This window comes from Pangasianodon hypophthalmus, chromosome 1, assembly GCF_027358585.1.
Source record: "Pangasianodon hypophthalmus isolate fPanHyp1 chromosome 1, fPanHyp1.pri, whole genome shotgun sequence".
NCBI lineage: Eukaryota > Metazoa > Chordata > Actinopteri > Siluriformes > Pangasiidae > Pangasianodon > Pangasianodon hypophthalmus.
In genome coordinates, this window is record NC_069710.1 from 24,141,661 (window position 1) to 24,168,863 (window position 27,203).

The 27,203-nt window shown below is 36.0% G+C and overlaps 1 protein-coding gene and 1 long non-coding RNA gene across 2 annotated transcripts in view; both read right to left on the reverse strand.

The window, feature by feature from the left end:
- LOC113542344 (hemicentin-1) overlaps window positions 1–25,481 on the reverse strand; it is a 97,355-nt gene extending 71,874 nt beyond the window's left edge. The window contains exons 1-8 of the mRNA XM_053227605.1: window positions 25,166–25,481; window positions 23,563–23,835; window positions 23,197–23,463; window positions 10,468–10,785; window positions 9,794–10,111; window positions 8,851–9,129; window positions 8,454–8,720; window positions 5,237–5,554 (exon numbers count right to left, since the gene is read on the reverse strand). Of these exons, the coding sequence (XP_053083580.1) occupies window positions 5,237–5,554; window positions 8,454–8,720; window positions 8,851–9,129; window positions 9,794–10,111; window positions 10,468–10,785; window positions 23,197–23,463; window positions 23,563–23,835; window positions 25,166–25,367 (2,242 nt within the window). The 5' untranslated portion in view covers window positions 25,368–25,481. The remainder of the gene's footprint in view (window positions 1–5,236; window positions 5,555–8,453; window positions 8,721–8,850; window positions 9,130–9,793; window positions 10,112–10,467; window positions 10,786–23,196; window positions 23,464–23,562; window positions 23,836–25,165) is intronic.
- LOC128318135 (uncharacterized) lies at window positions 14,665–17,830 on the reverse strand. The gene is made up of 3 exons (XR_008301630.1): window positions 17,752–17,830; window positions 16,700–16,759; window positions 14,665–14,908 (listed from the first exon to the last, which is right to left on the reverse strand). It is a non-coding gene; the product is annotated as an uncharacterized LOC128318135 (long non-coding RNA).
- Window positions 25,482–27,203: the final 1,722 nt, after the last annotated feature.

Here is a 27,203-nt window from a genome sequence, read left to right on the forward strand (position 1 = left end):
CCACAGTTTTAGAAATGTACAGTTTAGCTGAGTTTTGTGGTTGCCATGTTTTAAGTAGTTGGAAGGGCTGCATTAAAGCAGCTCACAAAATGCAGCACCTAAACATCACCAAGCGTCATTGACACTACAGATAGAACTGTGTGCTGTCCTCAAATGAGTCCAAATGAGTCCTTGTGAATAATGAATAATGATTGTTGTTTCAAGCCTACTGAAATGGAACTTGAAATGTTGTGCATGAAGGAGAGCTCCAGGATCCAAGTGTCTCTAACCTTCTTAGGCATTACAAGAGAAAGTGTTATTTTCATTAAATAATAATTATAGGAACGGAACTAATTTTTAAAACATTTTTTTTTAAATTAAAATGCACTTGTTAAGAAAAGGTTAGGTTTAAAAATAAGATGTTACACTACACAGTGTTCCCATATGGTTACACTCAGGTTATACAGCAGTTAGCTCTGGTCTACTAATTCAACTGGACAAGTGGGATTCAGAGAGTGCCAATATTTAGTATAACAGCACTGGAACATTTCACTGTTTGTATCACTCCACTTGTCTTTGTTTGGTACCGTTACTACACCGTTACTACACTTACTACGGGCTGTCAGTCAGTCGGTGCATTGCATGGCAACAAGCAACACTCTTTCCAGCTGTGTCTTCTTTAGGAGCTGTTTTAATTAACAGAGCAAAAATTAACAAAACATTTGGCTGTATGGTGTCTGAAATGTCAGTTAATCGATATCAGTTTCTTCTTTATAGAACTGTTGTATAGAAGCGATATCACACTCACAGTCTTGCTGTTATAGTGAATATCAGCACAGCTGTTATTACCTGAAGCCAAATCACAGCCGTGCTGATATTCAGTACAACAGCACTCTTGCTCAACATGTGCATGCTCATGTGATATTGCTTAAATATCACTCGCTGCATGTGTTATTCTGGAGTGGACTCTACATCACTGTTTTTTCTGTATTTCTCCCATCAACTACTTTGATGAAACAAATTCTAGTCCTAAATGAATGAAAGTAAAGCTGCTTACCTCATTATCCACAAAGAGCTGTCCAGGTTTCTGCACATGTGGGATGTTTACATATGTTACTCCCTAGATGGTCAGTAATAAATAAATCAATTCAATAGGCTGTACTTGAAATCACAAAATGTCAGTATAGCAATAGCTAACTTCAACATTGAGGCTGGGATTAAATTAATAATGGATTACAAATTAATTAAAGAGACTGCTTACCTTATCAGGGTGATGTGTGTGACACATCTGAATGTCAGATCCACTCATAGTCACTCCACTCTTAGGATTTTGGAAGCAGTCAATATTTTCATAGTGTGAATCCTAATAATAAAAGAAGAAAACTGTAAAATGGCTAGTGATAAATACATTGAGGACATACATTCAGTAAACTGCCCTTGAAATAATGAACAATATCATTATAACTGATCAGCGGACTATTAGTAAACACTCGAGTGCAGAGAACTTCATGAATTTGAGCAGCACAACACAGACTAGTCTAGAGATTCTGCAAGTCTAAATTTCCCAGCAGCTTTAAAAGCAAAGAGCATCTAAATTAAATATCTTGCAGTGTAGCAGTAATGTAGAATAAACATGATTATCTGGGGATAATTAGGTCAATTAGCCGCTTCTTCATATTTCCACATGCCCTCGTCCGAGCTTTACTGGTGAGAGCAAGACCACATTATTATCATCACTTTATTAAAGATTATATTACAATACATAGTGTTTGTGGGTTTTTTCTTTTTTCCATCCATTACGATGGAACAAAAACACTAACAGACAAGTCTTAGTCACTTCTCTCCTTTTGATATTAATTTATTCATATAATTTAAATAAAGAAACTGACTCACATGTTCATCTGCATTACATGTTGCTGTATAAGAAAGAATATATAAATAAATCACTAGCTTGTAATAAAATATGGTGTATGAGCTTCATATTTGTAAATATTCTGTAAAGCCTAAACAAACACAAAATATCACAGAAGTGTCATAATATTACAGAGTGTGTCGTATTATTGAAGTTCATGATACTTTATTATTTTCAACTAATCATTATCATAACAATGCCATCAGCTCCATGTCTGGTCTTTAAGACCCAGCACATATTTATCAATGATTGAGGATCTTCACACAGACCTTGATTCTGCTTATTTCCTCTGGAGTTTGTTCTTGGCCTGCATGAGAGTAAAATGTAGACCAGATAATACAGTCACACATTTCAGTGTATTTCCTTCCTTTGTATTTCTGTAAAATGTTGTTTTTCTGTGGAAATTCTGAACAATGATGGAATTATTTTGATTCTTTCTTGCTTCTATAAGCCACATTTAGAAAATACATGTTTATAATTCCTTTTAAGAAAAAACCTTGCTGCTATTAAATACTACATGTATGAAATATCATGTACATTAGAAATTGAGGGTCTAATTTACTTACGTTTCTTTTGCTTTCATAAAGTAGAAAATCAAACCAGCAATTCCAGCGACACCTAATAAAACCCCAATAACAATCCCAGCTATAGCTCCTGCAGACAATGATTCTCCACCTCCACCTGCGGTTCCTTTTTCTATTAAAAATAAAAAAATAAAAATAGAGAGAAACCAGCAGATCATCATTTAAAAAACAGTGACAGTTGACTATGTTGAGATTTTTTTAAATAAGCTTTTTGTTTTGTTTTGTTTTGTTTTACAGGACAAGAAAACCTCAATGAGGCAGAATTTCTTAAAGAAACACGAAACTGTCCTTTTTCAAATAGATATTAAAACCTCATATTTAGCAGCTGTGATTTCTGATTCAGGTTCTAATTAGAAGTGAAAACTCCTATACTAGTGTATGTGTAGAGCCTACTCTCCCTCCACCACAACAACTTCCTAATTCAGTTCCTCACTTACCCTCTAAATACATACCTCTGTTTTCCAGCAACCACATTTTCCCTAAGTAGCTAAATAATTGTAACAATGTGAGATTAATGATGAACAAAATATATTTTATTATCTACTTACAAAAAGCCAAGATACTGATCCATGTTTTCCCTCACGCTGATGTAATGTAAATGCATTACAACTACAAACAAATTCAGCAGCAAGAACATTAACGTAGTAGAAAGTGAAATCTTATTGGACCAGTTTTAAATCAGTCTACTAAATCCCTCTTTCCTTTAGAACTGACTGTATAATGTTAGCAGTTTCTAAATCTTTTAATGTTACAGCAGCTTCATACATCTCTGAATGTCTGACAGACTTTGTTCCAGATCGGGTCTTAAAATCATTTAGTGTGAGTCTTCTCCATATCCCACCTGTGGAACTAAAGGAGTGATGAAGCAGCCTTTTATTTTTATCCAACGAATATCTGGAACAAACTACCATTAAATATTCATCAAGCTCCATCTCTCAGTCATTAAAATAAGTAAATAAATGAATAATAGAAAAAAAACACTTAAAAACATATTGTTTCATTAGCGGATTATTATTTCCCTAACATTCTACCATTTATTTTAATTTTATATTACTTTATATTAACTATTGTACTTATTCCATTACAAGTCTATTTTTTCATGTTGGTAATTGTTATACATTTTTGTATCATATTGCTGTTTTCCTTTTTCAGTCACTGCTTTTATCTTGTCCATTTTTTAAAAATGAATTGCCTACTTTACTATTTTCGTTTTAACTATGATTTTTTTTTCATTTTCTTTTTCTGTTCTTTTTTCCTCTATTAACACCATAAAGCACTTTGCTTCATTATAAATGTACGGAAGGTGCAACATAATAGTAATAATAATAATAATAATAATAATAATAATAACTATTATTATTATTATTATTATTATCAATATTATTATTATTTCTGAAGATCAAGTCATCTAGAGTTAGTTGATGCAGTAAGTGCTGCTCCAAGTATTTTTTCTGTAAAAATCAGAGAAGAAACAAAACCAGCCAAAACAGTTTGAGATGGAATTTAAATGATAGCAGTCCCCATCATGTTTTATTGCTTACATAACATACACACAAACTATTCAAATGCTAATGAAATACAACAGTTCTACTCTTTTTGGGTCCAATAATTTTGAATCAAACACAATCCATATTAATTTCAGTCACTGTTAATTCATTTTACTTGTAAAATTAAAACGTCAGTGTGCCACTGTCCACTTTTCTGTGGTCATCTTTTGCAGTTGGCTAAAGCATGCAAACGACAAAAAAATCCTAAATCTAAACACTAGAGTTTATGTATTTTGTGTAACCTGTATAGTAATTTACTATAAAAAAAAAAATTCTGAATTGGACAGTATTTGAGAGTCAGACTTGACAATATTAATATATTATTAAGATTAATATGAATATGATTTTATACATTTTAAAGCTGTACTGCATGCTTGTGGCAGCTGGTGGTTATTAATAGCACAACTTTCTATAGACATATATACTGTAGCTCATTCACAGGGATTTGTAATCGAAAACTAATAATAATAAAAGCTGTGTGGCCAAACGGGACTCAAAATGATGTGTTAAAAGCCTCTTGTCCAGTGAGCGTTAATATTTCATCCCATTAAAAAAGCTAGTACACAAACACCTAACACACACTACAGAAACACAGGCTCCAATAGCTGTGTATTAGTGCTGCTTTCATGGTGCCTTGTAAGTGGTAATAATAAGAAGTTAGAACAGTGGTGTCCAATCTTATCCACAAAGGGCCAGTGTGAGTGCAGCTTTTCATTCCAATCAAGCAGGAGCCACACCTGATTCCACCTGTTTAATCAGTTGATCTTGGAGTTCAGTAGACTCAGGTGTGGCTCCTGCTTGATTGGAATGAAAACCTGCACACACACAGCACCAACAGCAGACAATAGCGAGTAGCTTAGCAACAAGCTAACTGGCTAATGTTAATGATAACTCTAATGTTGATCAATAAACTGAAAAACAGTTTGAGCTTAATGAACAAAGAAAGTGACATTACAGTGAGATATTTAATCATTTGATTTGTTAAAATATTGAATTCAAGCAAGACTGATGAATAATTCAGACACTCTGGTAAACATTTCATTGTCGCATTTTAATGAAATTTTAGAGGAAGCTTCCTGTGTAGTCTTAAAGCAAACACCTGTGTTTTATATGCAGTAAAGGTTTTTCCTTTTATTTACAAAATAAGGACTGTAAAACACTGAAGAACATTTCTTCCTGCTGTAGTGTTAAAAAGAAAAGTTTTGTTTACTCACCAAACACCTGCAGTGAGGTTCCACCAGTGAAAGAACCTGTATCAGTCTCTACAGACAGAGAATATGTTCCAGTATCACTCTCAGTCAGGTTCCTGAGCTCCAGAGCTAAAGTGGTGGTGTTCAGACTGACTCTATCAGTGTACGGTGGGTTTATTATAATTCCACTAGGAGATCCAGTTAGAATGATGCTTGTATTAAACCTCCATGTGATGATAAAGTGTGGAGGATCAGGAATACAGATTGGGGTAATCACCACATTCTCCCCAACTGCTTTATTTATTCTCTCAGGTAATAACAGCTCTTGGCCAAAACATATTCCTGTGTGAAGAAATAAACATGCCAAGCACAAAAACAAAACAAAACAAAAAGTCTTTAATAAGAACACATGCACATAGGCAAATCAATCCACTCTTCAGTAATACTACTACTACTACTACTGCTACTACTACTACTACTACTACTAATAATAATAATTTCCACAATCTATACATGATTATATATTTTTCTTTATTTATTCTCTCAGGTAATAATAGCTCTTGGCCAAAATAAACTCCTGTGTGAAGAAACAGATATGCTATGAGAGTTTGCTCTATAAATAGCTTATGCATGGTTCTAATACATGAAACACCAAAAACAACATTTGCCCCCCCCATAGTGTGAACAAATAAAAGATACATAAAAGCCTATACTGATTTCACAAATTAATATATTTAAATAAATAAATAGATAAATAAATATCCAAATCCATAACAACTGAACAGAAATTAACTATGCAAAACTAACTATTCTGGCAAAACTATTCAATTGAATGATTACAGTGATGATGATGATCATCATCATCTTTATTCATTAAGCGCTTTTCATTTTGAGTTCTAGAAGCACTTATGTTCAATCGCTCATGAAATGACTATAAATCTATTAAAAATTACTGTCAATTATGAAAAGTTTATAAAAGTATAATATCCCAGTAGAAGACAAAAAAACTGAAAATATGCCAAATTAAACAATTATGTTTTAATCTGGATTTAAAAACACCTATCGAGTTGGCATTCCTGATGTTCTGTGGAACACTATTCCAGAGTTTAGAGATGATAAAAGCAAAACATCTTCCACCAACTGAGCTGCGACTAATCCCCAGGACTAACAGTAACCCTGCCTCAGCTGAGTAAAGTGCTTTAGCATGAACTATATTGTTTCAGATGATCACTGAAATATGTTAAAGCTAAATCATTCAGAGCTTTAAAAGCTAAGAACAGGACTTTGTAGTCAGTGCAGAAGTTAATAAACAGCCAGTGAAGCTAAAAGAGGGGAAATGTGCTCTGGCTTTCTTTTCCTGGTAAAGAAGTGCACTGCTGTGTTCTGAAGAAGCTGAAGCTTGCTTATAGATACAGCAGAGCAGCCAGCAACCAACAAGTTACAATTCATTTTAATTTTATTTGTATAGTGACGTCTTTGTCACAAAGCAGCTTTACTGAGAATAAGAGTCCTGAGATGAGCACATAATTTAGCACATATAATCTTTATAATTACAGCAGCAGTTCTTCAAAGGGTCAAGGCTACAGTCCTAATCAGGTGAGATTATCCACTGAAGCAAGGGTGAGTGTTGGTCATAAACTGTTTTTGGGAAGTGCAAATAGTATCCAAACAGGGGTTATCTACAGCAACAGAAAGTGAATCACAAGTGCAGAAAGCACCAAGCAGAAGTAGATAATCAGGATGAATCAGGAAGATCTGGAGTGTGAGAAGAGCCACAGCATTAGCAGTAGTGTGTCAGATTAGTAGATAAGGTACTTCAGCAGGATTAGCTACAACAACTTAATTAAAAGTCTAATCTAAAGTTTATGAAAGCATGCACTAGTTTCTCAACATCATGTAGGGTTAGCATATTTTCATTTTGACTAGGTTTTTTGATGATAATAAGCAGCATTACAGATGCCACTTACATGGGAATCAATCTAGGGTTACACCATCTAGGGTAAAATATGTGTAAAATATGAATCATGTCAATTTTCTAACCTCATAAAAACAAACAGCCAAATCATGTCATTTATCTTAACTCTAGATTGGAGTAACCTTCCTATTTGATTCTGGCCACACCCCATTATACACTCAATGAGCACTTTATTAGGAACACTATAGTGAGTAGAGCTTCCCTTTGTTCTCAAAGCAGTCTCAATTCTTCATGGCATGGATTCCACAAGATGTTGGAAACATTCCTTAGAGATTCTGCACCATCTTAGAAATGATTGCATCACGCAGTTCCTTCAGATTTTTCAGGTGCACTTTCATGCTGTGAATCTCCTGTTCTACCACATCCCAAAGGTGTTCTACTGGATTCAGATCTGGTGACTGGGAAGGTCACTGAAGAACACTGAACTCATTGTCATGTTCATGAAATCAGTTTGAGATGACTTTTGCTTTGTGACATGGTGCATTATCATGCTGGAAGTAGCCGTTAGAAGATGGGTAAATTGTGGCCATGAAGAGATTCACATGGTCAGCAACAATACTCAACTAGGCTGTGGCATTCAAACAATGATTTGTATTAACAGGCCCAAAGTGTGCCAAGAAAACATTCCCCACACCATTACACCACCTCCATCAGCCTGGACTGTTGACACAAGGCAGGTTGTGTCCATGGATTCATGCTGTATCCATCGGTGTCTCCATGAACGTTTGTCGTGTGTTTGGTCTGTCAGAGCACATAGAGCTCGTAAAAAGCTTCTTTATCTGCACTTTTACATTTATAAGCCCGAATGGCTACTGGTACTGTTCTAGTGAACTTCAAACAATCATGCAACAGTTTGGACTGAAATTGCAGTACAGCACCAACAGCAGACAATAGCAAGTAGCTTAGCAACAAGCTAACTGTTAATGAAAACTCTAATGTTGATGAAAAAAGTGAAAAACAGTTTGAGTTAATGAAGGAAGAAAGTGACATTACAGTGAAGTATTCAATTATTTGATTCATTAAAATATTGAATTCAACCAAGACTGATGAATAATGTAGACACTTTGGTAACCATTTCATTGTCGCATTTTAATGAAATTTTAGGGGAAGCCTCCTGTGTAGACGTAAAGGTTTTTCCTTGTATTTACAAATTAAAAAAAAAAAACAGTGAAAAATCTGTACATTTCTGGGAGAACTGCTATAGCTTAATTTAGTGCCTTGCTCTTTTTTGTTGAACATGAATTCAATAACTAAATCATAACCCACCTAGTACAGTAACGTCGATGGGTTCAGACGTGGAGTATCTCAGGCTCTGTTTGTTCTGGGCGATGCAGGTGTAATTGCCACTCTGACTGCTCTGAATGTTGCTCAGTCTGAGCTCTTGGCCCATTTCACCAAGCTCTGCTCCATTCACAGCCCACTGAAACTCAGCAGCAGGGCTGGACTCAGCTGAGCAGGTCAATGTGAGGGTAGACCCAGAGCTGTAGATAGGACCCACTGGAGCTGCTTCAACAGCAACATTTTCTGGACCATCTGCAATGGAACAGTCCATATTTAGTCATCTTTAGATCCATCATGGTCTTGTAGAGACCAGGTATATCATGCATGTTTCTTGGATAAACCTCATGACTGTCAACAAGATGCATGATATGAAATAACTCACAGTAAATGGTGAGGCTCAATGGAGGACTCATTGCTTTGCTGATGATGTTAGATGCTTCACATTGGTATGGGCCTGTGTCACCTCTGATCACACTGGTGATGGTCAGACTGCTGTTGCTGTCTGTTAACTGAACTCGCTCCCCTGCTGTTACCTCAGAGCTGCCATTCAGCCAAATAAATGAAAGTGTGGAGCCAGAGGCAGAGCAGACGAGACTCACAGTGCTGTTGAATTCAACCAGCTCTGTTTTACTTGGTACTATGGTAACATCAGAGGCGGGAACTGGAGATTAAAAAGTAATACAGGGCTCAGATACACACCAGTACAAATGAACTGAACACTAATATATCATCAAAACATATGTGTAATCAGTGTACCTACACTGTTAACTCTCATGGTTTTAAATAATAATCACTGTTTCATTGTTTTAGCCAAACTGACAAAAACTGCAGAGTAAAAATTAGCTAGTAAAACTGTATAAGTTACAAGAAAATGAGTAAAGTACTCCTTGACACAACTGTTCTATTGTTCAATATTTTACTATAAAATCAATGTTCTGAATTTGAGACATTAGAGTCAGACTTGACAATATTCTGTCTCTAATTCAAATACATGTTCTGTCAAATGAAACAGCTGAACTAAGTAATGTTTTGCATCAGCAAGAACATCCAATGCATGTCCATAGTCATCTAATGCAAGGATAATATGATAAAGAAAATGTTCTTTAATCTTCAGTCTGAAAGAGGTGTATTGAGATTCAGCTGTGAAGATGTAATGCAGTACAAATCTGTGTATTTTAATCCTTACACACCTGTATAAAAACTGATTATAGTTACCTATTAGCTGTAAAGACTTTTACTTGTATTTACAAAACTGAGGACTGTACAAGATTAAAGAAAAAAATCTTACTGCAGCAGTGTTAAAAAGAAAAGTTTTATTTACTCACCAAACACCTGCAGTGAGGTTCCACCTGTGAAAGAACCTGTATCAGTGTCTACAGTCAGAGAATATGTTCCAGTATCACTCTCAGTCAGGTTCCTGAGCTCCAGAGCTAAAGTGGTGGTGTTCAGACTGACTCTATCAGTGTACGGTGGGTTTATTATAATTCCACTAGGAGTTCCAGTTAGAATGATGCTTGTATTAAACCTCCATGTGATGATAAAGTGTGGAGGATCAGGAATACAGATTGGGGTAATCACCACATTCTCCCCAACTGCTTTATTTATTCTCTCAGGTAATAACAGCTCTTGGCCAAAACACACTCCTGTGTGAAGAAATAAACATGCCAAGCACAAAAACAAAACAAAACAAAACTCTTCAGTAATACTACTACTACTACTACTACTACTACTACTACTACTACTAATAATAATAATAATAATTTCCACAATCTATACATGATTACATATATATATATATATATATATATATATATATATATATATAAACTACACTGTAACTAAACTGTTAACTCTCATCGTTTTAGTTAGTAATCACTGTTTCGTTGTTTCAGCCAAACTGACAAAAACTGCAGAGAAAAAATTAGCTAGTAAAATTGTAAAATTAAAGAAAAAAAATCTTGCTGCAGCTGTGTTTATAAGAAAATATTTATTTACTCACTAAACACCTGCAGTGAGGTTACACCAGTGAAAGAACCTGTATCAGTGTCTACAGTCAGAGAATATGTTCCAGTATCACTCTCAGTCAGGCTCCTGAGCTCCAGAGCTAAAGTGGTGGTGTTCAGACTGACTCTATCAGTGTACGGTGGGTTTATTATAATTCCACTAGGAGATCCAGTTAGAATGATGCTTGTATTAAACCTCCATGTGATGATAAAGTGTGGAGGATCAGGAATACAGATTGGGGTAATCACCGCATTCTCCCCAACTGCTTTATTTATTCTCTCAGGTAATAACAGCTCTTGGCCAAAACACACTCCTGTGTGAAGAAATAAACATGCCAAGCACAAAAACAAAACAAAACAAAACAAAAAAGTCTTTAATAAGAACACATGCACATAGGCAAATCAATCCACTCTTCAGTAATACTACTACTACTACTACTACTACTACTAATAATAATAATAATAATAATAATAATAATAATAATAATTTCCACAATCTATAGATGATTATATATATATATATATATATATATATATATATATATATATATATATATATATATATATATATATATATATATATATATAAAATAAATGGCTGTAATTCCTAAAGGGTTAATGCAATTTTGTTAAACCCCTTTAACTTAAAGCTGAAAGTCTATACTTCGATCACATCTAGATTGTTTCATTTCAAATCCACTGTGGTGGTGTACACAGGCAAAATTACAGAAATTGTGTCACTTTCCAAATACATATATAAATATACATATGTACATATATATATATATATATATATATATATACATATGAGAGAGAGGGAGAGAGAGAGTAAAAAACTCGACGTTTCCTGAAAAAACAGCACATTTCAGACTAATTCCCTCTGAGGCTAAAGGAAGAGAAACTCTGAGTACTGCGCTGTTTATTTTTTCTCTTATGCTGAAGGAGGCCACAGTGCAGTTACTGACAGTATTCATAAAAATACGAAGAATGTAGTGTTCACCTGTACATGTCAGCAGAAGCAGAGTGCAGCACACAGCATGGAAATCCATCAGGAGAGATCTGGAGCTCCAACTCTGCTTCTCAGTAAGCGTCTCTACAGAGAGATCTGTGCTGATTAATCACCCGATGTGACCCGAAATCAACTGAATAGTGCTGATTAGTTATAACACAAACACCCAGAGCAGTGAGCAGAGGAAGCAGACGAGACAACAGGTGAACAGACTTCATAGGAAAAAACCCTATCAGAGTCACATTCAGGTTCCGCCTTTATAACTTTATAGTCATGTGACGAGCTTTATCAGCTCTGTCCTATAAGCAGAATTTGTTTATGCTCTTCAGATGTCATAGCAATCCAAACCTTAGTTAGGTTTTTAAGATGTTCCCCTCAGTTAATATTTGAAATCTCCTTTCTGAATGTGGTATTTATATCACCCTTTGCCTTTATAACTGAATTCAAGCTCTTTTGAATCTGCTCTGCTGTTTGATGAAAGCACCTCACCACCAAGTAGTGATCTGTTGACAATTCAACTCAAAACATATAGGCACTGTCTGAGGATACAAACACACAATCATTTATCAACCTTTGACCTTTGAGAGAAGTGACCTTTGAGAGAAGTGACATACACAACCCCAAATGAAAACTCCTGCCTACTTATAAGGAAATGGGCAAGTGGGGTTTATATATTGGTGAAATAAAGGGTTTGGGTGTGATTGGTGCACTTTGAACAAACAGCCACAAGCAGGACTCAAACCAGGAATCTTTTAAGTTTTAACTTTATATATATACGGGTCATAAGCTGGCCTTAAGTAAGTCGCAGGTGCAGGCAATCCAGTTTAATCAACCTGGAGGATTCTGGGTAGTTGAACAGCCGCTTTCACTGTGCGCCGCTACCGCCCTCTGCTGGCTGCCAGTAGTGTAGCACGACCTCTTACACACACACACACACACACACAAGCACAGTTCTCAGTATCATGAATGTGTCAGTTCACACTGGATGTGTTGAAAAAAAACAGAACACATCTCACCTGAGTAATTATCCAACTAGTTCTTTGTATTGTGTCAGTTATTTAGAGCAACTAATTTCCTCAGGGAAACAAAAAACAATGGAGCAAGCAAGAGCACAGAGAGAAAGAGGCAGAGCAACACACAGAGGATAAGGAAGACACATATATTCCTAATGAGATAAGAGCTACATTTCTCAGTGTTATCAATCATGGGAGCATGAGGGAAGCTGAGCAGTGAGTTTTGCAGTTTTTCTGGTATGTGGCTCATTTTGATGCCTAAACTTGTTGACTAGTTAGATACAGTGGGGTCCAAAAGACTGAGACCACTAGTGAAAATATTTCTATTTTGCATTCTGTTCTAATTTAATAGAACAATTTTTATTACAAATTATCTTATTGATAACAACTTCAGTGAAAAGTAGAATCTTTGAAATATTTATGTGAATTTCAGAGTTTTTTTTAGTATTTGGTACGTCCCTTTGCTTTAATGACAGTGTGCACTCGAGCTGGCATGTACTCCACAAATCTTATGATCCATTTTAGATCAAATGAGAGTGTCGTATGAACACATGCTTTACTAGAAGAGATTAGGTTTGAGGAAAATCTGACCTTTTGTACAAAGCAGTTAACATGCTCCATATCACTAATTCACTTACATTTAAGTAGGGACTTAGAAATAGCAGAAGCTTGAATATTAAATGTTGAAGATATTGAACTTAAAATTTCTCAGACTTTTGGACACACATTAGAAAACTGAAACACTTTAAAGGGAAGAGAACAAAAATTAGCTCGCTAGCTAGCTGGAATATTAATTCAATTTGGATAACAAAATTGCCCAAGTCATGTCATATTGAAATAAATTATGTGAACATCCTGTTCATTCAGGTTAGCCAGTCACTCCTTTTTAAACACACTCCTCCAACAGAACGAGTGGAGCATAAAAGAGTGCACTTCACCATTTAGATGGGTAACTTACTGCAAGTGTCAGATCTAGATGAAAATCATGAAGAGCAGATTATTTTCCCTAAAACATATAGCTTATTGTGTTGAGTGTAAATGTTGACTGCTGTTTAACAGTATCATTTTAGTTGGTACATTACTTTAGCTAATTAGCTAGCTAGCAAATAATAGCTCAGTCAGTCATGGCTCAAAGCTCTAACATCTTTTCCTGACATTTTCCTGTACAATTATTATACTTGTAAAATACAACTACACAATTAAACAACATGTTTTATATATGAATTAAAATGCTGTAGTTTTTGCACTTGGCATATCCCTGTTACCATGTGCACTTCCGGCTGAAGAACGGGAGTGTCCACAACCAATATGTGCAAGCCGTATCTACTGCACAGACTCTGGCTCCAATTTTGACCTACTGTGCAAATTCAATGGTGTCAAAAACCACACAATGGGAGACAAAGGTACCATGTTGTCCACTTAAGTATACATTCATTGGGCACAACACAAAGATCACGCCTTATTAACATGTGGCCGCACTTAATTTTTTTTGTTCCCTCAACTTAATGCTCTCATTAGGATCTTGCTCCCACACATTAATAAGACATGGGCATGCATTATCTTTTTTAAGTTGGTATGTCAGCAGCAAGGCTCCACAGAAAGCAGATGAAGTGATCTTTCATATTATATTAATCACATTAATGGATTGTGCTCATCATGTGTCTGAGGGCCATGCATTTTCACTATGCACTTTCTGTTCAATAGCACTATACAGAGTATAGAACAGCCTGACAGATTAATGATTATTTTCATGATTACCTCCACGTTTACACAAATCATTATATAAATATTTTTATTGGTCTGTATCTCATATGAAGTACAGGGGAAAATGATGCATTAAATTCAGATGCATCAGCTGTTATATGTATCTGTAAGCAAGCAGGTGAAAGCAGATCAGTGGCCTTTCAAACAATATTATTCACACTAATGTATATTTCTAAATAGTAAAAAAAAAATCACAGGCTGTGTGAAGGCCTTTCAGTTAATCAGCACTATATAGAGTCTAGAACAGACTAGTCTAAACTTAAGGTGAAAAATAAAATCAATCATCTTAAATAGAATTAATTAGTTTATTTTCTCCACAAATCACTATTGAAATGTTTTTATACATCTGTATCTGATATGAAGTACAGGGAAAATGATCTAAGCATTAAATTCTGATGCATCAGATGTACAGCCTTTGAACCTCCTATTCATGCACAATCTGCTTATCATTCATACAGAAATATTAAAGAAATCCATATTATAATGTTTTTCTCTTTTTCACAGCTGTCAGCCATAACTGTGTGAATTGCATTTTTTTAATCCTTTTTGTGTGGCCTCATCAGTGAACTTCAGTCCATGTTTCACCAAATATTCACTTCTTCTTCCTCTTCTCAGAGCAGGTGACGTCCATTCCTCTGGGAAACTTTATCCCTATAACAAACGCAGTGTGTTGATCACACAATCACGTCTTTCTTCCTGAACTTGGTTTACATGAACATATCCACATAATCATTGCAGCAAATGTGTTCAAATATGAGTTAAATTTACAGGAAAAAAATGTAAAATATAATCATATATGATTCCATATAAGTGGTGTTTACTCAGTGTTGCTTAACTACAGCATTTATATGAAGTTAGCTGAAGACGCTCGCTGTTTTGAACCTCAGAATCCAAACAAATCGTTTCCATGTCCACAAAACACACATATACACACAATCTAGACTAAAAGAGCTAAATGCTAGTGCAGGAGGAAAGGGATTTTTCTGAAAAGACCATAAGTATCACTGATAAGGAAGCAGAGAGGACCGAAGAGCACTGAACAGTGAACATACAGATGGGTGTTGACCTGCACAGCTTTATGGATATAAAATACATCAATAACTAAACATTATTAAGAGCAATCAGGGGCATTAAAAAATCTCAAATGTCTGGAATGTTTGAAAACTTGCCAAGAAGAGGACACATGAGCATACTGCTTCCTGAGGATGGTGAAGGAGGCAAAGAAGATCCCAAAAACCACAGTTTTAGAAATGTACACTTTAGCTGAGTTTTGTGGTTGCCATGTTTTAAGTAGTTGGAAGGGCTGCATTAAAGCAGCTCACAAAATGCAGCACCTAAACATCACCAAGCGTCATTGACACTACAGATAGAACTGTGTGCTGTCCTCAAATGAGTCCTTGTGAATAATGAATAATGACTGATGAATTTAGCTTAGTACCAGGATATTTTATTTCAAAATCTGGTTTCCTCTGCAGGAGTATAAGAGTTGGCTATAGAGCACTCAATAAGATAATAACCCCAAACATGCACCCAAATCAACACAGAATTGGTTGCAGGAAAACAAAAGCATCTCAATATTTCAACCCTACTGAAATGGAACTTGAAAGGCCCTTCTCAAATGCTGTCCTCAAATGAGTCCAAATGAGTCCTTGTGAATAATGAATAATGATTGTTGTTTCAAGCGTACTGAAATGGAACTTGAAATGTTGTGCATGAAGGAGAGCTCCAGGATCCAAGCGTCTCTAACCTTCTTAGCCATTACAAGAGAAAGTGTTATTTTCATTAAATAATAATTATAGAAACGGAAGTCATTTTTAAAACAGTTTTTTTTTTAAATAAAAATGCACTTGGTAAGAAAAGGTTAGGTTTAAAAATAAGATGTTACGCTACACAGTGTTCCCATATGGTTACACTCAGGTTGTACAGCAGTTAGCTCTGGTCTACTAATTCAACTGGACAAGTGGTATTCAGAGAGTGCCAATATTTAGTATAACAGCACTGGAACATTTCTATCACTCCACTTGTCTTTGTTTGGTACCGTTACTACACCGTTACTACACTTACTACGGGCTGTCAGTCAGTCGGTGCGTTGCATGGCAACAAGCAACACTCTTTCCAGCTGTGTCTTCTTTAGGAGCTGTTTTAATTAACAGAGCAAAAATTAACAAAACATTTGGCTGTATGGTGTCTGAAATGTCAGTTAATCGATATTAACTGTTTGTAGAACTGTTGGGTAAAAGCAATATCACACTCGCAGCCAAATCACAGCCAAATTACAACCATGCTGATATTCAGTATAACAGCACTCTTGCTCAACATGTGCATGCTCATGCGATATTGCTTAAATATCACTCGCTGCATGTGTATTTTCTGTATTTCTCCAATCAACTACTTCGATGAAACTAATTCTAGTCCTAAACGAATTAAAGTAAAGCTGCTTACCTCATTATCCACAAAGAGCTGACCATGTCCTAACCGTGGGATGTTTTCATATGTTACTCCCTAGATGGTCAGTAATAAATAAATAAATTCAATAGGCTGTACGTGAAAGCACAAAATGTCAGTATAGCAATAGCTAACTTCATCAACACGGGGACTGGGATTAATTTAATAATGGATTACAAACATCAGGGTGATGTGTGTGATGTATCTGAGTGTCGGTTTCACCCATCGTCACCTCAGTCTTATTATTTTGGAAACAGTCAATATTTTCATAATTTGAAACCTAATAATAAAAGAAGAAAACTGTAAAATAGCTAATGATAAATACATTCAGGATATACCTTCAGGAAACTGTATTTGAAATTACAAAAAAATATCATTATAACTAATCAGCTGACTATTAGTAAACATTCAAGTCCATATAACTTCATGAATTAGAGCAGCACAACACAGACTAGTCTAGAGCTTCTGGTATTCCCTGCATGCTGTGAGAGGACGTTTCCCAGCAGCTTTAAAAGCAAAGAGCATCTAAATTAAATATCTTGTAGTGTAGCAAAAGTGTAGTGTAGAATGTATAATTAGGTAACTTAACTGCTTCTCTATATCTTTACTGGTGAGAGAAAGACCACATTATTATCATGACTTTATTAAAGATAATATTGGGTTTAAAGTGCTTATCATCTATTAGTGATACTGATTTAAAATTAAAAGTTGATCTCATGGCTGTGAGAATAAAATTGAGCTTATTAACTAGGTGGCTGTAGTATTTTATTCTTTCCGTTGCTCTCTACCTGTCTGCTACATTACTGCTCTTATTATTTTACGGTAATACACAGTGTTGTTTGTGTTCTGTAATTTGTTTGTTTGTTTGTTTGTTTTTGGGGGGGGGTGTGAACACTAACGACAAGTCTTATTCACATTCTCTCCTTTTGATATTATTAATTAATTATATTATTTTATATTATATTATTAATTATAATTTGACATTATGATTATATATCCTTTTGATATATTAATTTGTTTATATAAATTAAATAAAGAAACTGACTTACATGTTTGGCTGCGATATCTGTTGCTGTATAAGAAAGAATATATATATAAATAAATCATTAGTTGTTGTATGAATTCCATATTCTGAAAATACATTATAGCCTAAACAATCTCACAGAAATGACATAAATGTTACATAAAACATTACAGAGTGTGTCGTATTATTAATGTTTATGATACTTTATTATGTTAAACTAGTCAGTATCATAACAATCCCATCAGTATGTTTTGCCATCAGCTGCATATCAGGTCTTTAAGACCCAGACTGAAGACTGAACTCCATTCTGGTTATTTCCTCTGCAATCTGCTCTTGGCCTGTATGATTCAGACAGTGAAATGTAGACCAGATAATACAGCCACACAGGTTTAAGTGTTATTTACTACACAAGATCATTAGTAGTCACATAACTTCTTAAAGAGATTAAGGCAGAACATTTTTTTTATTTCAGATTTAGTGAATTCTCATAAAAATCAGCATTTTGAGTGTTAATAGCTATAATACATATTCTAGAGCTCCTTTTCTATGGAAAGGAAAAATAGATGACCTGTCCTGCATGACAATAATTTTGAAATTCAATTATTTATATTCTGACTTTTCACTTCAATGAGTCATTTTTAGAAAATACATGTTCATATTTTTATAATTCCTGTTAAGAAAAAATGCTGCTAATAAATACTACTTACCTGAAATACATCACAAGTACATTAGAAACATCTAATATACTTAAAGTCTAATTTACTTACAGTTCTTTTGCTTTCATTATGTAGTAAATCAAACCAGCAGCTCCAGTGACACCGAATGAAACCCCAATAGCAATATCAAGCATAGTTTCTGCAGACAGCAGCTCTTCATCTGCATGCCCTTTTTTTTTTTACAAACATTGAGAGAAACCAGCAAATCTTCATTTAATATAATAATAATAATCATTTCATAAAAAAATAATCACACTGTACTAAAGAACATCTCGAGATTTTATAAAATAACCTTTTTTACAAGACATGTTTGAAGGCCATTACAAACTACTGTATTGCGGCTTAATCATGGTCATGCAGTGGATTTCATCAGGTCACAAGGTTTATTTATCAATATAAATGGAAATTGTGACTGTTGCCATCTCACTATTGCTTGTTTGTAGTATGTCCACTTTGATGACATGAAAGAAAAAAGATTATTTTTATAATTCCTGTTACATGATAACATGAAAACCTCAGTGAGGCAGAATTTCTTAATAAAGAAATATGAAATGTATATTAAATGTAAATATTAAAACTTGTTTTTTTTTTTATCAGATGTCATTTTTTTTATTTATGTTCCACTTATAAGTAAAAAAAAATCCTATGCTACTGTGTGTTTATAGCCTCATGTCCCTTCCTCACAAGAGCTTCCAATTAAGTTCCTTGTTTAACCTCTAAATATACTGTATGGCGAAAAGTATGTGGACATCTAACCATCACACTCATATGTGCATGCTGAACATCCTATTCCAGAGATGGTTCCCACTTTGCTGTTATAATAACCTCCACTCTTCAGCTGAAGGCCTTCCACTAGATTTTAGAGCATGTTTGTGGGGATTTGCCCATTCAGCCACAAGAGCATTAGTGTGACTGGGGTCTGCGTGATTCCAACTTTGTGCCAACAATTTGGGGAAGGCCCACGTATGGGTGTGATGGTCAGGTGTCCACATAATTTTGGCCATACAGTGTAACGCTGTCTGCTAGCAACCTCAGTTCCCCTAAGTAACTAAATCGTTTCCAAGAAGCCAAAATATATACAAATATTTGGTGAACCATCAGTGCAACTGCAAAGGCTAAGGTGATCACGGTGAAATAAAAAAGGTGTTCTCACCTTTTTATGGTTGGAGTTAATATCTATAGCTGAGGGGTAGACAGTATTATCTGCAAAGGCTCAATATTTCATTGAAACTAATTAGGTGGAATTTGTCATGTTCCTGATCAGTTGGCATTACAAGCCTGTTGCCATCTCACTGTTGCTTGTTTTCAGTATTTCTACTGTGATGACATGAAAGGAAAAAAAATATTTTAACATATCAAGAGCTGCTCTTTTCACTAATGCTCTACATTATAAACCTCTTCTGCATGTAAACTCAACAGTGCATGATATAGTCGGTAATTTAACTTTGGATTAAGATCTGTTTTAGATAGTGTTTTACCAAAAAAAAAAAAAAACATTTAATTCAAAATGTATTACTATTCTGTCACATTAATATTCACAAAGTCACACTAATATTCAGTCAGAGTAATGGATAGATTTAAAAACTTTAAAGAGATAGAACTTTTGAGCAGATTATTATGAAGCACAGAGTCAATTTTCATTGTTATTTACAGGACACACAACATTCATCAGGCTACCATCTACCATCTACCACTGATGTAAAAAAAAAAAAAACAGCTAAAAACTTGTTTTTCAATTTAGGATTTAACTAACATTCATCCTTACTTTTACAGGTACATTAGTTTTATTTTACTTTTTATATTATTTTAACTGTTGTACTGTTATTCTATTAGAAGTAGTAGTCATAGTAGTAGTATCAGCCTATTTTATTTACTATTTTTTTTTCTCTGTTTTTTTTACTCTACACTGTAAAGCACACTGAGATGTCGACAAATCACATGATATGAAATAACTCACAGTAAATGAAGAGGTTCAAAGGAGGACTCGTTGCTTTGCTGATGATGTTGGATGCTTCACATCCGTATGAGCCTGTGTCACCTCTGATCACACTGGTAATGGTCAGATTTTTGTTCTTGTCAGTTAGCTGGATTCGGCCCCCTGCTGTAACCTCAGATCTGCCTTTCAGCCAAATATATGAAAGAGAGGAGCCAAACGCAGAGCAGACGAGACTCAGAGAGCTGCTGTATTCAAGCAGCCATGTTTGATTTGTTACTATGGTAACGTTGGAGGCTGGCACTGGGGGTTAAAAAGTAATACAGGGCTCAGGTACACATACACATCAGACCTGAACATGAACGTTCTATAATCAAAACATAACTGTAATCATTGTACCAACACTATTAGCTCTCCTGAATTTGGACAATAATCACTCATATCAGTTTCTGTGATGATCATCTTATAAAACATACTGCAAAAAAATGCAGATTAAAAATTGGCTAATAAAACTGTATTAGTTTTAAAGTACTAGTCCACTGTCACCTTAACAATTATGAAGTACACTCGAAAACAAGAAGACCAAAAAAGAAAGTACTCTTTACAGATTTTTTATGGCAATAAACCTCAGTAATAAACATTTCACATTATAGCATTATAAACTTTTGATATGGGCATCAATCACCAATCTTCAGCCACCAGCCATGCATTCTTTAAAAAGAGGAGCTTTACTGCAATATGGCAGCAGAAGAAATATTGGCACAGGACAAGAGGACAATGACACAGCTGTTTTGACCAAATGGTAATGTCAGCTTTATTTTTTATAAGATGATCATCACAGAAATCTGTTACCAAAAATGGTTCTAAAGTTCTAAAAATGGTTCTGAATTTGACACTGTAGTTTTTAGAGGGAAACTTGACAATATTAATATGGTGTGAAGATTAATATGATTATGATTTTGGGGGCATGGTGGCTTGGTGCCTTGCACATTTGCCTCGCACCTCCCCCATTGAGGGTTTGATTCCCACCTCCGCTCTGTGTGCGCATAGTTCTCCCCCGTGCTATAGGGGTTTCCTCTCTCATTCCAAAGACATGTGTTGTAGGCCGTCTTTTTGGCATTTCCAAACTGTCCGTTGTGTGTGAAAGTATGTGAGATTGTGCCCTGCGATAGGTTGGCACCCCGTCCAGGGTGTCCCTCTGCCCCGAATCCCCTGGGATAAGCTCCAGGCTCATCCGCGACCCTGTGTCAGATAAGCAGCATGGAAGATGGATGGATGAATGTGATTTTATACATTTTAGAGATGCATATTCAGATTCTGTTGTAGAGGGGAAAATATTATAGTAAACAGTAAATATGCAGTAAAATAAATCATTGTATTTGCAAAATAAGGACAGTAAGTGATCATGGAACAAACCCTTGCTGCCCTTGCCGTTACATTTGTTAAGGTTACATTTGTGAAATGATCTATAACAGAGTCTACAGACAGAGAATAGTATCCAGTACCACTCTCAGTCAGGTCCCAGACCCCCAGAGCTAAAGTGGCAGTGTCCAGACTGACTCGGTCAGTGTACTATGGCTACTATGTACAGTGGCTATATTGTAATTCCACTAGGAAGTGCATTAAGAATGATGCTCCCATTACATGTCCATCTTGCAATGATGTGTGGGGGAATAGGAATACATATTGGGATAATCACTATGTTGTCCCCAACTGCGTTATTTAGTCTGTCAGGTCAGCTTTTGTGCTGAAAGAACGCAATATTCTTTACGTTTTAGAAATCTCAATACCTTTTTTCTGTTCTGGAAGCTCCCAGATATAGTCTGCTTTTCCAATAACTGACTTATTTCCACACCTCCACTGTATATATATATTATACTTATACCACAACACTGTCTTCTTGATTCTGACTGGTCAGAGGATGTTGATTCATATTCTGTAGTAGCAGTTCTGACAGTACTGCTGGCTGTAAGACATATCACACATGTTTATATGAATGCACTCTTTCTAAATCTATGGGTGTTTGTACAGGAACATGTATGGCATGACACCCCACATATGATCTAGTCCTAATAATAAACAAATCTTTAAAAAAAAAAACTTTATTTTGAAATGTCACTGTATTAAATTTAATTCATTTTCTTCTGTAAGGGGATGTTTATTTAACATTGATGGAAGGAGTCTCCTGTGTCAGTGCTTAGTAACATTCAGTCATGGGAGATCTGCTTTGCGTCAGACCAGATCACGCCACCCCATCACTGAGTACTTTCCTATAACAGCACGTCTGTTTTTCATTGTTTACATAATATATACAGAAGTTATTCAAATGCTATTCAAATACAGTTCTACTCATTTCTAAATTCGAAAAACTGCATTTCAAATACAAACAAAAATTCATTTTAAATTTCTCTGCAAAGAAACTAATTTTTTAAAGTTACTTAATTTTACTTGAATGTCCCTGGTGGTCTAGTGGCTAAGGATCCTGCGCTCTCACTGCCGTGGCACAGGTTAGTTTCCCGTGCAAGGAACCAACCCAGCCACTGGGAGTGTACACTCAGTGCCGGTACCAAGCCCGGATAAAATGGGAGGGTTGTGTCAAGGGCAACCGGCGTAAAACCTGTGCCAAATCAAACACGCAGCCCAGTGATCCACTGTGGTGACCCCTAATGGGAGCAGCCGAAATAACAACTTAATTTTACTTGAATGCTAATTTCTCAGTGTGTTTTGTCCACTTTTCTGTGGCAAAAGAGTTGCCTTGACTTAAATGAATGCCTACTTATTTTTTGTTGCACTTGAATTCAATAACTAAATTATAACCCACCTAGTACAGTAACGTCAATGGGTTCAGACATGGAGTATCTCAGGCTCTGTTTGTTCTGGGCGATGCAGGTGTAATTGCCACTCTGACTGCTCTGAATGTTGCTCAGTCTGAGCTCTTGGCCCATTTCACCAAGCTCTGCTCCATTCACAGCCCACTGAAACTCAGCAGCAGGGCTGGACTCAGCTGAGCAGGTCAATGTGAGGGTAGACCCAGAGCTGTAGATAGGACCCACTGGAGCTGCTTCAACAGCAACATTTTCTGGACCATCTGCAATGGAACAGTCCATATTTAGTCATCTTTAGATCCATCATGGTCTTGGATAAACCTCATGACTGTCAACAAGATGCATGATATGAAATAACTCACAGTAAATGGTGAGGCTCAATGGAGGACTCATTGCTTTGCTGACGATGTTAGATGCTTCACATTGGTATGGGCCTGTGTCACCTCTGATCACACTGGTGATGGTCAGACTGCTGTTGCTGTCTGTTAACTGAACTCGCTCCCCTGCTGTTACCTCAGAGCTGCCATTCAGCCAAATAAATGAAAGTGTGGAGCCAGAGGCAGAGCAGACGAGACTCACAGTGCTGTTGAATTCAACCAGCTCTGTGTTACCTGGTACTATAGTAACATTGGAGGCTGGAGTAGTACAGGGCTCAGATACACACCAGTACACATCATGCCTCAACACTAATGATCTATAAACAAGACACAAGTGTAATCACTGTACCAACATGATTAGCTCTCCTTTTTTATATAATAATCAGTCAGATCTGTTTCAGCCAGTGGCAGCTGGTGGGTTTTAAAATAGGGTCAAAACCAAGTCACCAGCAGTAGCAGTGTCTGACATGTGGTAAAAGCAGATAAGCTGCTAACTAGCTAGCTAAATTTCCCTGAAGAAGGTAATGAAAGCTAGACCCATAAACAAACAAAAGAAAATCCTGAAATAAACCCAAATAATCAAACATAACATTGTACGTACAACATTTAGCAAATATGAAGATTAATCCTTTGGATCCCATTGAAGCTGTACATCAATAGTTCACAGCATGGCATCTAAGGGCTTCAGTTTGCATTGAATCAATATTCAGTATGATACTGCAGTGAGATATTTGATTACTGAATTTGCTAAAATATTGAATTTCACCAAGAGGGGTCCCTGGAGGACTAGTGGTTAGGCCTCAGCACGCTCCCCTCTGTGGCCGGGGTTCGATTCCTAGCCAGGGAATCGACCCCAGCCACTGGGGTAGCAGAAGCCAGTGCACTCCAGTGTCGGTCCCAAGTCCGGATAAAAAATTGGGGAGAGTTGTGTCAGGAAGAGCATCCGGCATAAAAACTGTGCCAAATCAAACATGCAGATCCGCCATGACAACCCCTATGGGAGTCACCAAAAAAAATTAATTTCACCGAGAGTGATTAATAATATAGGCCTAGATATATTTCTACATTTAATGTAGAAACATTTCATCACAACATTTTATGAAAAGGCCAGGGGAGGCCAGACTTCACATGCAGTCTTACAGCAATCGCCTGTGGTTTCAGCCATACTGCCACAGGAAAAATTGCAGAGTAAAAATTGTCATGAAAAGTCAGTTCGCAATATCACCTTCACAATCAAGGACATAAAGGAATAAAATGGAGGAATAAAATTACTCTAAACACTACATATTCTATATTTTTTATAATTTATATGGGAATTTAATATAAAAATAATATTCTGAATTTGACCCAGTAGTGTTTTTTTTTTTTCAAGTCCATACTTGACAATGTTAATAGGTTATTGAGATGAATATAAATATGGTTTTGTATATTTTAGAGCTGTCTATATGGATTCTGCTGTAGAGAAAAAAAACAATGATAGGAAACTAAACACAGAAAAGACATTCCATTGTATTCACAAAATAAGGACTCTAATAGATTAAAGAATAAACTCTTGCTGCAGTTGTGTTAAATAGATTTGTTTACTCACCAAACACCTGCAGTGAGGTTCCACCAGTGAAAGAAACTGTATCAGTGTCTACAGTCAGAGAATATGGTCCAGTATCACTCTCAGCCAGGTTCCTGAGCTCCAGAGCTAAAGTGGTGGTGTTCAGACTGACTCTATCAGTGTACGCTGGGTTTATTATAATTCCACTAGGAGGTCCAGAAAGAATGGTGCTTGTATTAAACATCCATCTGATGAAAAAGTGTGGATAATCAGGAATACGGATTGGGGTAATCACCACATTCTCCCCAACTGCTTTATTTATTCTCTCAGGTAATAACAGCTCTTGGCCAAAACATATTCCTGTGTGAAGAAATATTTTTTAAGACACTAGAGTTTGTTGTATAAAAACAGCATTGTTCCAGTAAAGAAACCAAGAAAGCAAAAAAAAAATAATTTGGATTGTTATTATTATTATTATTATTATTATTATTGTTGTTGTTGTTGTTGTTGACATATAATGAATGTGTTCACCTGTACATGACAGCAGAAGCAGAGTGCAGCACACAGAGCATAAATCCATCAGGAGAGATCCAGAGCGCCACCACTGCTTCTCAATAAGCGTCTCTACAGAGAGATCTGTGCTGATTAATCACCTGATGTGACCTGCAATGAACAGAACAGTGCCAATTAAACCCGAGTTATAACGCAAACATCCAGAGAATTGACAGAGAAGGCAGGAAGACAGCTGGTTTGTAAACAGTGTCATAAAAACACACATGCAGGAGTGAATAGCCTACATAATACCGGATTAATTCTCCACCGATTTACCCCAGATCATCACAATAAGGTTTATAGGCATGTGCTTCATTGGTATTGTCCTATAAGCAAAATAGAAAAATTCATTTATGCTGATTCTCTTCAGATGTCATACCAATTTAGACACAGTTAAAGTTTGAAACTTAATGTGGTATAAATATAACCTTTACCCTTATAACTGCCTTCAAACTTTTTTTAACTACAGTATGTGCAATATGTTCAATTACTACTGTATGTGTAAAAAAAACAGCATTGTGCAATACAGTATGTGCAATAACTAAAATCTTGTGTGTACAACAATTTTTGTGGGGCGAGGAGGCCTGGGGTGCAGTCAGCATTCCACTTCATCCCAAAGATGTTCAGTGGGGTTGAGGTCAGGGCTCTGTGCAGGCCACTCAAGTTCTTCCACTCCAACTTTGGCAAATAATGTCTTCGTGGAGCTCACTTTGTGCACAGAGGCATTGTCATGCTGGAACAGGTTTGGGCCCCTTAGTTCTAGTGAAGAGAAATCTTAATGAATATAAATCTCAACGAATGAATCTTAATAGAAGGGAATTATACATAATTGCACTATCCATTGTCACCCAGATGAGGATGGGGTCCCTGTTGAGTCTGGTTACTCTCAAGGTTTCTTCCCCATATCGCCTCAGGGAGTTGTCTCTGGCTTGCTCATAAGGGATAAATTCATAAATTTAAAAGGTGTATCCTGAATTTATATATTTCTGTAAAGCTGGTTTGTGACAATGTCCATTGTTTAAAGCGCTATACAAATAAAATAGAATTGAATTTTGTGGCAACAGTTTGAGAAATAAAGTAGTGTATGCATTAAACAGTAGTTATACAGTAGTGTACGTGCAATAGGGGCTTTTTGCTTTCGTGGGGAGGGCAAAATGAAAATACTTTTTTATTGTATGTTGTGTGTACAACATGTTAAATCTTGACTATGTGGGTGGTTGGGAGGGTCAATACAAAGTCATACAATGCTTGTAAAATCAGGTCTTGAGGCTTCATACTTTGGTTCTTTTCAAACAAAATGTTGCTGTCCGTTTTGGATCGTTGCAAGATATATATATTTTTAGGTAAATTGTGAAATAGAAATATCTTTTCCTTTTTCATCTACAGACAGTTTATTAGATACTTTTGCACTAATCTGTGTATTTGCCAGTAATGCCCCATAGAGTATTTGGTTATGCCCTGCAGTCACTGATCAGACAGTGCTCTCTACTGGCCAAAGACAGGTTTACACAGTCACAATATTTTCTGG